Genomic DNA, 17,646 nt, shown 5'->3' on the forward strand with positions numbered 1-17,646 from the left:
GCTAACGTTCCTTGCAGCCCTGTGTACTCGTGGAAATTGATAGGGCCGAAACGTCGCGCTTCTATCCACCTCCCCGCACCCACTCATCCACCGACGAGGAACGCTTTTTACCAATATTTTTGTAACACACCGAATGATTAATCATCCCTTCGACACATTCACGTCGTCGATTGAGAATCGAATTCCTAAGTCTATCGTTCGTCTAGTATCGTTCAAGAACGATAGGTACGGACAACCTGACGTTCTGTCCTTCTCTCAAACTCCATCGATCGACATTTATCTCGATCACGGCGAACAAAATGGACATTGGGAAGACATCGCGGAGGCGACGCAAAAAGATAATTGCTCCTGGAATCGAGTATATCGTCTATCGTTGGTCGCTTCTACGTGAAAACCATGCGACCAAACATGGCACAGATATATGCGATATAGAAACATTAGTAGTTTATTCTTAGTCGATTCTCAATCGTCGTAGTAAATACGGAACAAATGTCAGTCAAATAAAATGTCAGTCAGTAAAAATGATTTTAGCGAGTGAAAATCAAGTTACTGGATTTCAAAGAATTGTTCGACGCATAAACTCGGGACAAAAATTTTGGGAACGACGAACAGCTCGAGATTTTGTTGCATTGAACGTTGCGAATATTAAACCTCAAGGACCTTATATACGGAACTATCAATCGGAATACTTTGAGCATTTTTCCAAATACTTGTACTCAAAATACTAGATGAAATAGTTTAATGCCCGAGTCTGAGAAATTCAAAATCGGCCACACGAGCAAACGATTTGCCATAACGAACTTTTTTATCATTTACCCCTTTAAATACGTTTAACATAAACAAATATCGGAAAATAAAACGAGTATAAAAGTTGTATTAATTTCCATCGTGTTTTACGATTGAATTTTTAATCCCTTGGTATCGAGCCGCATATTTCATATGGACTTTGCGTTTTCCGCATGGCCAGCGTTAATAAAAGATGTGGATTTATTCGTTCTTCCATTCTTTTTTTTATACTAATTCTCTGTAGATTTTTATACAAGTTTTCATCGAGCTTTGCTTCAATCGCAAATACGCAGAAGAAAAGGCTCCCACTCAATTTTTCGTTTAATCTTAGTCACAGTTTCCACATGGCACGAAGATTTTGTAAGTTGTTTAAATCTTCCGATACCAAAAGTGACATCAATGGCAAGAGTAAGTTACGCGTAGATGATTTACAACTGTATGAACAACCGAAAAGGTAAAAGTTGGATCTTTGAGAAAAAAGTTCTTTGTGTTTTACGTTTACTTTGATTAAACGGATTTCTTGACCACTACTGTATAAATCAATCACTTGTATAGAAAGCGACATCATAGGTGGCTTTCCATTTAATGTTCCGTCTACTGTTCAAAGGGGTTAAACTTGCCGAGTTTGGAATAGCAGCGAAACTACGTGTACATTATACAGAAAGTTGGTCAATTCGTTATAAAATTGACGCGGTATGCCTCACACAGTTAATAATATTCGATAGTAAGAAAGGCCAAAATATCGAACGATTCCAGACCGTTCAGTTTTGTTCCAAATCTGACGATACACAAAAAAAAAAAACCACGTTTTACCATTAAAATAGAGTCACGCATTGTCGAATAAAAACATTAAAATAATCGAACAAACTCGTCGTTTACAAGATATTGCAAAACTTTATTCCATTAAATGTCAGGCGGTATCGTGTTTATTTCTCTTACTCTCAATTTAAAATAATATTGTATCGTTGGAAATACTATAGAAGGCACAAAGGGCGTAACATTTTATTTTAATAACCACGTTTCTTGAAACACTTTGCTACATTCCGAACGTGTGACATGAATAGAAAATCATACAAAAGGAACAAGACGAAATAGCACGTATGTAAACTTATTTTTCAGAACAATATGTACTTTTTTCTGCTTCTCTTGCTTCTTCTTCTTCTTCTTCTTCTTCTTCTTCTTCATCTTCTTCTTCTCCCTTTACTTTTAATAATCAATAATTAAATACGCACGATAAATTTATTATTATCGGTACAAAAATCTGTGTCAATCGGTCGTTAGTAACCCTAAAATACTAATTTATACGTTACATTTGAGATAATGAAACAAAAAAATTGAATTCCTTAATTTCCATAAAAAGAATCACATTTAAAATTAGAAAATGACTTCGGAAAAGCGTCTGCGCGAGCAATGTTGGCGTATAGGTGTTTGCGGAACATTTTCAGAGAGTAAGAACTGTCGCACGATTTTCCAACAAACGCGTTCTTCTGGAATAAGTGATTTTCCCCTTGTCGTTTCCACTGACAGAGGTCGTAGCGAAATATCAACGGGAGTTGTTTTACGAGCTTGCCCCGACAGTCAACGAGAATGAACACGCTGCCGACTGTTTGTCGGTCGGTTTGTTTCGCGGTCCAGACGAAGCAAACACACTGAAACCGATTGCGCTGCACGCACCGCCGTGTCTGGGAGCAAATTAAAAATCAATTCCAGGACCCGGTAATTTGAAAGTGTTCGACCGGCTGTTTCTCCGGACGCGCAGCGAGCTTTAGTCAGCGAATAATTTGCCAAAAGGTTGAATGCCGCGCGCAAGTCGACCGTCACAGAGGTTGTACCGTCTGGGAAAATATTTCTGCCCGGCATAAACGGGTATATACCATCGCGGCGGCTTAATCCACGTCGGTGATTTAATTAAAAATTGTTTGACCACGAATTTTAAACGCGACCATAAAATTTCGCTATTGCGTCGTCTCTACGCGCAATATTTTTTATTCGCCGCTGGCTTATCTTCACGGTGGACGTTCAACCGCGTGCGCCATCCGGATATACCATACACGTAGGAATCCCTTTTGTCCAGTTTCGATTAATCGCTGAAAAATATTTGTTCGATCGGTAACCGATGAAATGCGTCGAGTGTTCGACACTTTAATGTGTAATATATATTTACGAAATTACGAACATAAAAGATATTTCAACAGCATGTGTATATTGTCAAACATTTAATCAATGCACGATATGACTTTTTTTGCAATAATATTTGTTAAATGCATAAATAAACGTATGTGTGATCATACGTGTGAACGTACATACGTTTAAAATGGGAATCAAAAATTTAGAAAGGAAATTCTTCCGATAGAAGCGTTATTACTCGTTTTTATGATTAATTAAAAAGTAATCGTGTGATCGTGTTAATGGATACTTGAGAAATTCCAATTACTCGTCGATTTTACTCACACATATTCGTGTCGAAGATAATTCAAATAAACATTTATAATAATGTTGCATCAATTTGTGTTATATACGTTATATCAGGTTGATAAAAAAATATTTCTTTTTGCAAATATTACAAATATTAAAATAGTGTAATTTCTTTTAGAAATACTACCTGAAAGAAAATTTCTGCCAAAAGTATCTAATCGATAAAGAACAGGCAAATAGTTTTTCGTTAAAATACGTATTTTTAGCCGATTATGGAAAAGATTTTATGACACAATCTATGTTCATAAAGACATATTATGTATGTATGTAAAAGCATATTATGTATGTATGTAAATGCAATTTCAGTTTGTAAAGGCATATTATTATTCATCGAAAATGAAATGTAGTTATCGGTCAGCGATACGATATCCGATCGATCGATATTATAAAAAACATGTAAAAGTTTAATGTTAAGAAGCACGTTATAGAATATGTGCGAAGTAGTAATTCACTACTAACGTATTTACAGTGGCTAGTTATTAGTTATAATAAGTTATAAGTTATCGCAGAAGTTATTGCATAGATAGAAGAAAGCAGCATAAAACTGTAAACGGATTTGAAAATGCTATTCAGACATTTCCATAGCAATTATTCTAAAGTATTTTATTTACTACGTTATTGCTTTATTATATTATTTGAGAAGCCACACATTTAAAGGTTATCTATTTGTTTCAAGTAGCGATAAATGCAAATTTCATCTGCATCAACAAAAAATAAAGGAGGTATTCCCAATGAATCGGAAAAGTACCCTAGCCATATATCTGTGATAACATGGTACTACATGCAGCGATAGTAACGCAAAAAAGATATTGGAATCGCAGGGGAACATAATTTCCCGTCCGCCGTATTCCCTGGGTTTGGCACTGATAGATTTCAACTTCATTCATTACAATGTAGTTTAGATGAGAAAAGTTCGAATAATTTTCGAATCGTGGAAACGGCAGTGCGTTCTTTTTCGTAACGACACCAGAAACTTCTTGTCGAGAAAACATTAGGTATCTCGTTAATAAATAAGAAATTGTTATAAATTACAAATAAAAATGCGTAAAACATGCGTAATTTGAAAGGCTATTACGAAGGCTACTACGAAGGCTATCACGAAGCATCGGTTCGACCATGAACAAAATCCGTATATTAAATCTGTGTATTAAGAGTTGGAAAATATTTAAAAAATATTTCGCTGCTTCCGCAATATTATAATTTTACCTGAAAATATTTAAAGAGTATAATATAATAAAAGATGTAGAATCTCCGCGTTCTTAAGTAGCAAAGATCTCGTTTCATCGCCGTAGTTGAGTTCGCCTTAAGATAATTGTGAAATACTTGTAATAAGGTATCCGTTTAACAGGGAACATCCGGCGAGTAACTTGCAATTCGGTGGCGTTTCCACGCTTGTGCCCGTTTCACAGTTGAAAACTTACTTTTTCGATTCTCTAACTAGCTTCGCTGAAACGGAGAGCAGCTTCGCAATAGTCCTTGTGCTCCATCCGTATAACCACAGCACGCTGCAAGTCCTCCATCGAACGGCAGGCGTAGCCTGTATAAATGTTTGAAACTTTCTCCGGAATACGTGCCGAGTTCGCACGATGAGAGGCGTCAGCCAATGATGTACTTGTATTTCCGTGCTCGAGCAGGGCTGTCTGCTTCAGGCTAGAGCGAATCTTCTGTCTGCGTACGTCTGTCTCTCTTCCACTAGCGCTTTGTTCGTCGATGCTACTACTTCGCCGCCCTCTCTCCAGTTACCTTTCGCTCTCTGTCACCGTGCATTCTTGCTCGTCTTCCCTTTTACCTCCTTTTTTCGGCGCTTTCGAGCAATGCTCCGCCAGCGAAACGAAGTTTTCCGGGGAAACTAAAGTCATTTCGTTCGTGCAATCTAAGTTAAGTGACTTTCGAGAGCTCGGGCGACTAAACGCGCCTCCGGTGGGTCGCAACTCGCACGACGCGATCAACCCTTTCTCTTTCTTCTCTCCGCAGCTTGCACGTTTACGGAGGTCAAGTGGAGGAAGAGGGGACGAGGGCCGGAAGGATCCAAGATCTGACGAGGATTACGTCGTCCGTTAGGTTCCACGGGTGCTTAGCTGGCTGAGAAATCGACTCTAAAGCCACCATTCTTTCCGACGACGTAGCGGCACCATGGTTACACGTCGTTTCGTTCGCCGATGTTTCGAGATCCTTGCACCACGGCTAACCAGCCGACGAAGACTAACGGTTTAAAGTTGCATCGTCCCGTATCAGACATTTTTCAAGGTGACAGCCCACGGTTTTATGCTCCGCAGGAGCTGTGGTGCGGGCGTACTTTTGTCGAGCCGACGACTGATAAGTTCGAGCCAAGTATTTGCGACACCTGAATACCTCGGTCGATGCCAACGTAGCTTCGAAGAACTTGAGACGTTCAACGTCGTAGATTCGAGTAAGAGGTGACTTTCCTTTTTTTCTTTCAAGGGAAATTGTTTCGAGGAGACGAAGACTTGGCGAGGGTCGACAAATTTTATAACTACGGAAGGATGAAACAACAGTTTCTCTTGCCTCGGTTATTTTCCTGATTTTCGACGACGTAATACGGACTTTGCGCAAAACGACTATATTTCGGGAACAATGACGTTATCAGATAAAAAAGAATATCTTCATCAACGTGCTTTGTGAAGTATGGAGATGTTATCTTGGTTTTTAATTCAAAACTTAAATACGAAAGAACCCGAAGAACTTGGGAGCAATTTTGCATAATTTACCTGATATCACGTATGGCTCAACGATATCGGTCAGACACGCTCAAATTCGTAGCACTCGTTTCGATCTACATGCAACTGCCTCTATCAACCGTTGGATAACGACGTATCGGTGTTAACGCAAAACCGTAGAGAAGCACACAGATATCCGACCGTAAGACCATTGACACCAGAAATGAGCGATGGAGGCATTTTGAGCGACGCGACGCGACGCGACACTGGGATTGGCTCGATTTTCGAAGAGTCACGAGCGGCTGCTCGCTCGTAAATACAGCTATTCCACTTTTTCCTCTTTTCCGCTAGCAGAAAAGTGACGCGTCCAAGCTGTGTGTACATAGGCTCGCTACGTTCAGCCAGATAGAGGCGTATGAATCATGGAACCGTAAAGTGATATCAAATGGAATAGAGACTAAGTACGTGCGGCACGGTACACGGGTCTCTGCTGTGTGTGCGTAGCTGACCATCAAAAACGAACGCCTCCTACCGCAGATCCCACCGTGTATTCCACGCAGCTCGTCGACTCCTAGTGTGATTTAGCTGCACTTCGAAGAAAGCGTGGGAAACGCGGTTTGGAATGGTCTTAAATCGAAGGAAAATGACTGGAACGTATGTTCTACGACCGGCGTCGTAAATCAAACTGCCGCAGAAAAATGAGGAAACGATAAATTCTCCAATTCAAATGCAATTTAATGCTTGAAATTTAAACAACGTCACAATGAAACGTTACGTAACGATGATTTGTTACGAACAAAGTTAAGTTTCGGAGAATTATTTATCTCGTAATAAATTTTTCTTTCGATACAAATAGGATCGCGAAATAACTTTAACTCCTACAGTTGCATTGATTTCAGTTCCGTAATAGATGTTCGTCTAATGAACATCGTCAAAATGTGTTTATAATTATATATGGTATATTTCTATATAAGTATTAGAGACAACGATAACGTTGATTTAAAACAGAAAACCCGTTTTTTATCGAATAGAAACCTACTTAGATCCGTTAGAATTAAAAATTGAGTTTCCGTATTTGGATTCACTTTCCACGATTTTAATTAACATCTGCGGCGAAAATATCAAAAGTATTATTACGACATCGCGTTTCACATCGATGTATTATAATCTAGGTTAAACAATTCTTTAAAAAGATACAGTTGTACGACAAAACCCTGCAAGGTGAAACCAATCCCATAATTTCAATTCGGTCTTTCACAAAGGATTATTTCATTCCTGATTGTAACACAATTTTCATTGCGCTTCCTCTGATAAACGAGTTTATCACATTTTTCCCGACGCTGCTTGTCATTCCATTAAAAATGCCGCACCAGGAGGATTCGATGCGATTAAGGCAATGTTGAATTCGCGCACTGCTAAATTCAGCATCGTTCATCAAGGTCATCGTTAATTCGATAATCATACGCGGTCGTGACTCGTTACCGAACGGTCGGGCAACGATTCTAATTAAAAGTTCACGATACACACCCATTGCGAACGTAGTTTTAGTTTATCTCTATAGATTTTGCCGAAGCAGCATCGATGGCAAGTTAATTGAGAGTTCGCGGTTCTTTCGACCATATGGTCGCCGCTACGTCGATAGAATGCTTGCATTTAATTTGTCACACTCATCTCCTCGGCCATTCCGCTCTTTCTTTCGCTTTCGACGATGACAAAACGTTACAATTGTAACGAGATCCGTTAACGGCCGCCGCGAACGCAAGATCTCTTCAAACTACTTTCGTTTCACTTTCGTCTTAATTGAAAGTTCTAATTAGAGGGCCGGACATTTGTAGAAAGTAACTTTTCCAGAGGACTTTTCATCCTCCGCTTACAGCATAAGATATTTCTATGTGCATATCTCTTTATTCGTTTCTTATCTAACTCTTGCACAATAGTGTGCACAGAATGGACGTAATATGAAAAAATAGATATATAGAATAGTGGCTCTACTTTTTAAATTATATTTTCAAAACTATCTATTTAAATAAAAATACGCAGTTTGAACGTATACCACTCAAATATATCGTTGCTAGGTTTTCGGCTAACGTAGCGATAAGACAATTGAAAATTATAACGAAGTTAATGTGACACGTAGTTGTGACGTATAGCTTACGTCTTAAGTTTTAATAACATTTGTTTACATATTTGTTTAAAGGCGGTTAAGATTTATTCCAAATGTCAAATAATTAAAATCTTGCGCGAAAAAGAAACTTCTCAACTTTGAAACGATATACGACAATATATATCTACAAAGAGAAAAATATTTATTGGGAAGATGAAAGAAAAAGAAACATTTCAAGAAGAGATAGAGTAAAATTTCACGTGTCATAACCTAATAAGTGGAATCCAATAAGCAAGCGTACGAAGTAAATTTGCAACGAGAAATTTAAATAAAAGGAAGCGTTATCCTCTGTTTCTTTGCCTTTTCAAAGTAACCGATTTTTCAACCAACTGTGTAAATTAAAAATAGGCGGCTACTCACCCAACAGTTTCATAACCTGAGCCTGACTGATAAAAATGTTCAAGTATCCATCGCTGCAGCCAACGAGAACCAAAAGAACGAAAAACTTGCATCGCAACAGATCACACGATCCATCACCCCACCGCATTGTCTCACATAATAACATCACGCACCGACGTAATCATACGCGCAAAACGTACCACTTTTATTCCGTTTCTTATTTCCGTTTCACGTTATACACGTGACAGCAAGCGTGGAAAAGTTGTGTTCATCTTTTGCGCAAACGACGACAAACATCATCCATATTTTTTCAATGCACAAAATCATCGTTCGATGTAACGTTTCCACGTGTTTGATTGGAAAGTTTTTCAAACTCTTTTACGAACAACTATTTTATTTTTAAAATTGCATTTCTCCTAAGCTACCAAACTGTAGATTTCGTAAGCCATTAAAATGTATTATATAGCAAAGAGATGTTACGCTCGATTATTATGGATCATCCATGGTCGAATGAATATGGAGGAGAGCGACGGTCACATGGTTACGTGATCGACGAGACACGAAGGAGAAGTATCAAAGCACAGGAGAAGCGATCACAGCGTCGTCGGCGTCGGAGCGCAACTGACGGACGTCGCTCGGTAAATTGAAGGCGCCGCGAGACTCGCGCCTGCGCCCGCTTAGGGGTGCGACGCCGAATACGCAAACGGCCAACGACGAATCACTGGGTAATACACGACGCGCGTACGCCCTGTAAATCGCGGTAAGTGTAAATCACACGTTTGGATGGCCAACCGGCCGTGATGCGCTATCAGAATCGCCAAAGTATCCGAATAGGGGAACGTACGATTGCTTGCGTTTTAATTGTGTTTTTGATATATGGTGTAGGGGAGACACAAAGAACGGGTTATCTGGGTAAAACCAAGGTCTCTTCTACTATTCCTTTTAAAATGGTTGAAAAGAAAGCTTTGAACGGTAAAAACATCAATGAAATAAATGTCGAAAAGTACACATATAGAAGTACTATAAAGATATACATACATACATTTATTAACTTTCGCGTAGATAATATTCTTAGTATAAATAATAATAATAATAATAAGTTCCTACAGACATATGTCCTGCTTAGTTTTGTTTTCTAGTTATAGCGGATTCTAGTTAATAGAAAGTTGCTGTATCTCAGGCGAGAAATTAGGCTATGATGCAGCATTTTATGATACAACATTTTTTTTTAGTCAGAAGGACTCGCTTTTTGTTTAATTTTTTAATCGAAAAGCTGACATTAAAACGCACTCGACGATCTTGAAATGACTTGGGGCGAAAATTTCGCAAGTAAATGACGGAGGTAGAAGCTGACGGCAGATAAATTACAAGAACAAAATTAACATCGTAATCGGATCGTCTAGGTACGATGTAAGATTTGTGAATTGGAGCCAAAAATGTTATTACGAGACGCATTTTGTTCTCAATTAGATACGTCCGTAACTATCGATAGGGAAATGGGTTTTTTCTCACAACGCTTTCATCGAATCTTCGATTTTCTATCGACGTTTCCATGAGAAACGCATAGCAGTTTGAAAATGGTAGAATGGTAGAATTTAATTAAAGATCTTTTCTCTCTCTATAGCCATTAAATCCCCTTCTCCCTCAACCTTCCCTCTGTCCTTCGCTGTTTCCCTTTTCTGTCTTCCTCTCTTCCATCCTTTCCCTTTATCCGACCGTCTCTCTCTTCTCTTCCCTCACTTTCTCTCTCACTCTTTCTCTGCTTGTTTCTCACTCGCTGTACGACTGCACGGGCACCATGCACAGTTTGCAACTAGGATTCACGATTTGATCTTCGTCAGTTTAACTTTCATGGTGTAGCAACGTTCCCTGCCGACGAAACGGGACTTTAATTATACCACGGGGTTAATTAATTCCGTCAAATCCTGCGAAGCGCGTCTCAGTATCCTCTTTGCTTTTTCCCCCCTTTTCTGTTCATTCTGCCGAGCTTCGAACCTGAAATTTATCCTCTAACAGGATATAACCGCGGAAAATATCCTGATTTTTCATCTATCGCTACCGGATGCGTGGATAAACTTCTCTCTCGTTATTCTACGGATTATAGCAGAAACGACTGGTAGAAATTTCTTTGCTTGCCGTGTACTCGATCCGTATATTAAGACGCAGGCACGTTATCTATTTTCTTCTATGTATGCGCAATGTTTCTAACCCCTTTGTATTACGAATGTATTATCAAAAAAGCGAACATAGTACAGACAAATTGAGATTACCAAGACTCTCATCTTACGTTACTACAAGAATATATAGTACGAAGATAGATCATTTTCAAATGTAATTACATATAAGAGAATAAGATTACATATTCGACGAAAGATTCGTTGTATCATAGTAATTACTAAGTATGGGATAATCAGTTTTATATTACTCGCTATTCTTTTTAGTATATGTAATTTTTATTAATTTCGTCGACTTTTATCGTTATTATTTGAACGTGATGACGACGATATTTGAAAGTGATAAAATACATACATTACTATAGTACGATTACATGTTACTCGTTATCATATTTGTTCCATTTCTTCCATGCGTTCGTAAAAATATAAACTTTCATAAACAACCGCAATCTGGTTACTAAGTTAAAAATTTAAATCATCAAGATTACAGAATTTTATTCCTATCGGCAACATTTTCTAATAACGAAACTCGATTTCTTCGTACAATAACAAAGTACAAACATGTTTAACAGGTTAACATGTTAACAATTATTTAAAGAAATATCGGGAATATGAACAATTTTCACGTGAAGGAATAAATACTTCATATACGGCATTTTATAGCGATATATGAAGCGTTCAGTAATTTTCCATTCTAATTCACATACGACAATTAATTAATGCTCGTTTTGCAAAGTGTTTCTTCGCACGGACGATTGCGAATGTTAAATTGCTTTCGAATTCAGGTGTCTTCTTATTTATTCGAACCGAGGGGAACACGTGTGCAGCGAGACGGAAGTTTAATTATACAGGCGAAATTAATTAACTGCGTGAAATCTCGCGGAACACATCCAGAGGTTGATCGGTGTCGATCGGCAACTAATTAATGGTCAATCTATTTTTTCCTTATCGGGTTCTATGGCTTCGCTTCGATTTCAATTCGCGCGTCAAACTGTCGTATCTATCGTTGCCACGAAGAGAGGCTATTTTCTTTCTACTTTCGATTCTTACTTAGAAATTTCCTCAAAATATAACAACATTTCACGCTGTATCGGTTAAATGCGTCATACGTTATTTGAAAATTAACACGAACTATTAATATTTGTACGCTATTAGTTCCCCTTGTTCTTCTCATAAGGAAGATTCGTAAAAGGTATAGGAAGAAGGGAGTTTTCGCTATCTTCTAGCACGCAATGCCATGGCCGGAATGAATTTTTCGGGTCATCTATGATTTAACGACGAGATTATGAATATTTTTAAATCGATAAGTATAATTTCTGCCACGTTATTATACGAAAGCAATTGCTGTATCGAGTTGAGCGAACGGCGTACGATAATGAACAAATATTGAAATACGAGATTTCAGCTGCTCAGTTTTAGCACCTTTTAGAGCGTATGAAAGGGATGTACAGTAATTTAATACTTACTACTTTTTGAATCATAGTTTCTAATCATATCGAAGAGTACAAAGGATATAATGTATTAACTATTATCGTCTCGTCATGACTCGAAGATTACGACAAGTTAAATAGATCTACTCAAGGACCACGTTACAGGGTGCGTCAATACAACCTCCCAGATTTCGTTTAGCTATTGTTTTCAAGTCGCAACGCAGTTTTTCGATGGCATATGACTCACGATTTTTAGCCCCTACTATATCCGAACGGATACGAACGGCTATCCGTTATTGAAGCGTTTATAAAAAAAAAAAAAAATAGCGACACTGTGATCGCCACACAGACAGCTTTTCGTACCTACTTCGTGATCGGCTGTTGTTATGGATCGAAAAAACTATATTGATATAGTTTGAAAAGTTCAGGGCCACAGGTTTCAGCGTTGAAAAGAAAAACACGTGGAAGAACTTGAAGCACTCAAACGCCGCGACAATACTACCGGAAATAACCCGTCTGGTGACGAAAAATTTCAGGAATCGATTACAAATATGTATCGTGAACCAAGGCCACCATCTTGACGATATCGTTTTCAGAACTACATGGAAACAAACGTAAATCCTATTTACTCTTTTCTCCTATCCTATCCTATCCTATTTAGCAAATTTTTGATCAAGTTGTACATCCTTCTAAGGCGCAGCTTAAGGACTTGGACGAGAAACGTAAATGTGCGATGATAGACATAGAAAAGTTAAAAAAACGTTAAATCATTACGTTGCTTTAAACTGAATCATGTTTTTTAAAGACATTTTTTGTACTCGGCCTACGATCAAATTCGATTTATCGCAATCGTCGAATATTCGAATTTGTATGCGCGTATGTATGTTATATCCCATTTTTGCATTTTCGTGTCAGCCCATCCAAAGGTAAAGATCAGGCCGTAAAATGCAGCAGGTTTCTAAGTTGTATGCATAGTTCGCATAGTATTATAGAAGATAGTTTTGTATCGAACAAGGGCTCTGTATCTGATACCAATTTTTATATTTATACCGTACTTTACACGTAGCCTGTTTGTGAAAATCAAAGTATGCGATTACTATCAATGGAATTTCCTTAAAGAGATAGAAAACTGTAACTTTCAAAATGTTCGCTTAATCTGTCGCGATCATTCAAATATTTTCAAATTACTCTGTTATTCGTTATTATCGTTATTTCTTTTTTGAACTGAAGAAACAGCTCTTCCGCCATAGGAAGAAGTGCTTTCCTTCAGAAACCCATCCACTTTATTCGTTGTAGACATTCTTTAATTTCCGCGTTTCAGGCTGCTAAGTATTTATTGTAAACTGTAACGATTGCTTCTCTTTTTTTTCTACTTCAATTTAGAAAGAGCTGTTTTATACTGCAGCGTAAATACTTTACTCTTGTAGAATCCAATCGTCCCGTGAGAAACTTTAATTCTTCGGTAATAGTTAACATTTATTTAAGCTTCGACTAGTATCACCGGACTCCAGATTATCACAACGGCTTCAGTTAGAACGTTTAACTTTATTTCGTATACTATACTCAAACGATGAAAGCCATATACAAGTAAATATCCTACAATTAAGTAATCTAACCTGTTACGGATACGTTATGATCCGACCATACTTAACGATGAATTGCGACTATTGCGACTATCGTTCTACCAAATTTTATTTCAACAGAAATAAATTACATCACTCGTATCAATAAATTTTTACGTTTCGAAATAATAGCAACGATAATTTGAAGCTTAAAATTGATACATGTGTGTAGTATGAATATTTCTGTGACTCACGGTACGTCGATGGACAGTGAATCGAGCGAACAACCTCATTGGTAACCTTTGACGATAAAACGATTGTTCAAACGAACACCTGTAAAAGGCTGCACGTCCCACGAATACATGGCCGTATAAATTGAGCTGCGAAGTCATCGTCCACACACAGCGCAGCTACTCCACTGTATATAGAAAATCGAGGAGTAGATGTAGCCGAATCCATTAAATATTTGAACGGACGAAACAGGCGAGGGAAGGTAGACTCCCGGAGGAAGTCTCCCTTCGGCTCTTAGCCACCATACAGTATCCGACTCCCTGTATTAATATTTACATTTACATTTCTTCGTCGTCGTTCCTCTTATTTCAACTTGATATCGTGCTACAGCTTTTAGGACACCGACTTGAACTATCGCTTCCTCTACTCGCTCTCTTTTGACGTATTATGATGGCAAATATCTTTTGCCGAGCACACGCTTGCCGGCTGGTCCTATCTAAATCATGTAGCAGACAGTAGCTTTAGTTTTAATCTTGAATTCGCGTTTGTACAGCGTATTTCGTTTTAAAGGCGAGTTTTACGCAACAAAAAAAAAAAAAGAGAAAAGAAAAAAAAACAGCATCATAAAATAGTTTAAAATATACGCTCAGGGCATATGTTTTGTGAGAAATATCGTTATGTTGCGAGTGTAGTTGAATTATGTTCTTTCCATTTTCAGACATTCTGTAAATACAGGACGATATATTTATGACCCGTTTCTGTTAATATGCTTCGATGAAAGTTTGTTATTATTCAAACGTTGGGTATCATGCGAATTTTATATATTTTGCTTTGGAAGTCGCGACAGATTAAAATATATTACATCGTAATATTTAATTTCTTGCTAAATACTATATGATAATAGCGAACATTTTTCCGACAATGTTATCCAAACAATTCTTATTGTTGAACGTTTGTTCGTTGGTGAAATTTATCAAATATTTCAGTAATTCTAAAATGTTTAGCGTTGTGGTTTATCGATGGTTTATCGTGGCAGTGAACGTGTTAATTTTAAGTATTATTTCAGTTTTTCATTCATTACGATACTTTAATTTTTGTCAAAGTTGTAAAATCGTAATATAATGTATATAATGTATCACCACAAACTAACGAAAAAATTAACGCATTCCGCAAGCCCAACAAGATGCACAAAAAACGATAGAATTTTCCAACAGAGATTAATAATTAGTCGCTTATTAAGTGTAATAAGCAAGTCAACGCAATGTATTCAGCAAATTTTCTAACAAAGTATATTATTTATCGCTACACATACCGTTTTCAAGCTTTAAATTTGCGCAAAGTGTAGCTTGTTCATTTAGTAACCAACGATAAGAAGTAAGCAAAGGCAACCGAATATTGTCAAAATTATTATAACGATAAACGTTGAATATTTTGCGTATTTTGCCCTACAATTTTTTAACGATTTTAACGTTAAAATATTTTTAACGATAGTTATAGATGGATAAAGATATAAGAGAGCAAGAATAAATGAAATGTCCTGTATTTCCACGTTACTTTTACTTTTGCTTTCTTCGTGCATTTATGTTCCTGCAAAGCATACGGGGCATTTGTGGATAACCGAAGGAATTGATTTATACAAGAAGCATTCTAAAAGAATGTATCTATAAAAATACACGATAGAGAAATATAAAACATGCATCGCTGAAACTTTTTTTTATCTCTAAGGACTTTAAAGAAAATATAGCTCCGTCTCTGTGCTTAGATTCAACGCTTGAATCCAATACAGTCGAATCGCTTCGAAAACACTAGCAAAGAGGTATTGCCGCTAATTACAAGTAAAACATAAAAAATGAACAGAATAAATCGACAACACCGTTAGCTGGAGCTGTTAAACGAGCCGTAAACGTTTTCTGTAAACGTGTTAAAAAGTAACATGCGCTCGTCCGCTTTAACGCGCGAGAACGAAATTCTCGAGAGACGCTGAATAAGCGGCAGAAAGGTTGGATGTAGCTTCAGCAGAATATTAGCATCGAGTGTAATTAATTAACCAGCGTATCAGAAGTAGGAGGAAACTGCATGGTGGTGTAAATTTTTAATATCGGAACGAGAACGAGGGACCGGAAGTGAGAGTGGCGCGCATTAGAATGCCCTGGAGACGAGGAAGGTTGTCTCAGGATCCTGCGGCAAACGGTAACGATCCGACACGTTGGTAATGAAAAGCCCGAATACAATTAGCGGTGAATTTATTTAATTAACGATCGCCAGGACAGTCGGCGAAACTGGCGCGGCAGACAGGACGAATGAACAAATATCTATATCGAAGAGGCAGCCGACACGAGACTAACGAGGTCCTCGAGACGGTTCCCTCCAATCAGCCAGATCATTAACTCTGATAATTAATAATGATTGGAAATCGATCGTTGGAGCTCGTTGCCGATTGTTTCACCACTATCTCGAACGGTTGTACTTTTAGAAGTTTCATCAGGGACCAAAGCAATTGGTGTCGACGTAGCGATTTCATAGAGCACGGAGAGAAAGTGACAATGAAATAAAAACTTCCATACAAGCTTTTTAATATAGAAACGTTTCGAGAAGTATTCGAATACTTGTAATTAGTAATTCTAATAGGTGACATCTTTAACGTCGCATGTTTCTAACACGACGTGAGCTTTACAGCACAACATCGGTAACACTCTTGTAATATACGCAACAAATTTCACGGATAAAGGTTTGAAAAACTTCACTTCCAAACATCGTGCTTTACGTACTATTTATCGTTATACTCTATAATGATATTAAATATATAATGATACTATACTCTGTAATGATATTAAATGGCGATGAAATTCGCTGATTGACAATATATTGGCTTATCGTATATTTTCTATTTTCCAATGTAAATTTTTCACATTATAAGGCATCCGTCTTCTTGGTGTATTTTTTACGAAAGCTGTGCTAACGTCAAACTTTTATCGTGTTACATCGAAGTTCAAGGTTACATAAAAGGTACTCTCCGATTCGATATTGATCCACGATTGGTCTTAATATACGATCCATTTTTTTATAATAAAACAACCATCGAAGCACGCGTTATTTTTGTGTAAACTAGCCCCAACCTGTCGATTCGTTATACCTAATAAGATCGTGTACTTATTATTCGATTAATAACGAAAATTGGAAGTTTGGAATCACATATATATTACGTATTTTGTCATTGTCATCGATCTAAACTGTAAAAATATTAATCCACTTCGAAAGATATAGAATCTTTTGTTAAAATAAAATTTCCTATCTTATCTCCCTACCTTATTACTTAAATGAACCTTATTTCTTAAATTAAATCTTGAATATATTTTTAATATGGAACTTCTCCTTTCAATGAGTGTGAGATTTATAAGACTTCGGTAAGCAAGCAAGTTGGCATTTTGCTACAGCCAATCCATCATTGTCATCCCTTATAAAAAGATGTAATACGTTTGCAGTAAAATGCGTTGGAGGTTTATCCATGGAAACGATATTGCATCAAACATTTTAAATAATTTCGAATGATTAAAATAATTCGTTTCTATATGCTTGATCGCATAGATTTACTCCGATCGATAGATTTCTTACCTTATCGCGAAATGATTGTCACATTAGTTATATTTGTCAGACACTTTACGTATAAACCACCATCGTTTTTCCTCATTTGAAAAAGCATCAATCTTGAAAACAAGGGGATACTTTTCTCTTTTCTTCCCCTTTTTTGTCTTCGCGTAGCGTATTTTGATAAAAATGAATATAAATTCGATGAAATTTCAGCGTTGC

General features: G+C 37.4%; 1 protein-coding gene across 3 annotated transcripts in view; it reads right to left on the reverse strand.

Moving 5' to 3' along the window:
* LOC138179276 (tyrosine-protein kinase Dnt) overlaps window positions 1–17,646 on the reverse strand; it is a 128,967-nt gene that overhangs the window by 92,134 nt on the left and 19,187 nt on the right. Inside the window, exon 1 of one of the 3 annotated variants that reach the window (XM_069111901.1) lies at window positions 8,464–9,044. The exons of the other annotated variants lie outside the window; for them this stretch is intronic. Within the exon in view, the coding sequence (XP_068968002.1) occupies window positions 8,464–8,608 (145 nt within the window). The 5' untranslated portion in view covers window positions 8,609–9,044. Of the gene's footprint in view, window positions 1–8,463; window positions 9,045–17,646 lie in introns of those variants that run through there. 3 annotated transcript variants of the gene reach the window in all.

Source organism: Bombus flavifrons, chromosome 4, assembly GCF_040668555.2.
Source record: "Bombus flavifrons isolate JBK064 chromosome 4, iyBomFlav1_principal, whole genome shotgun sequence".
Lineage (NCBI taxonomy): Eukaryota > Metazoa > Arthropoda > Insecta > Hymenoptera > Apidae > Bombus > Bombus flavifrons.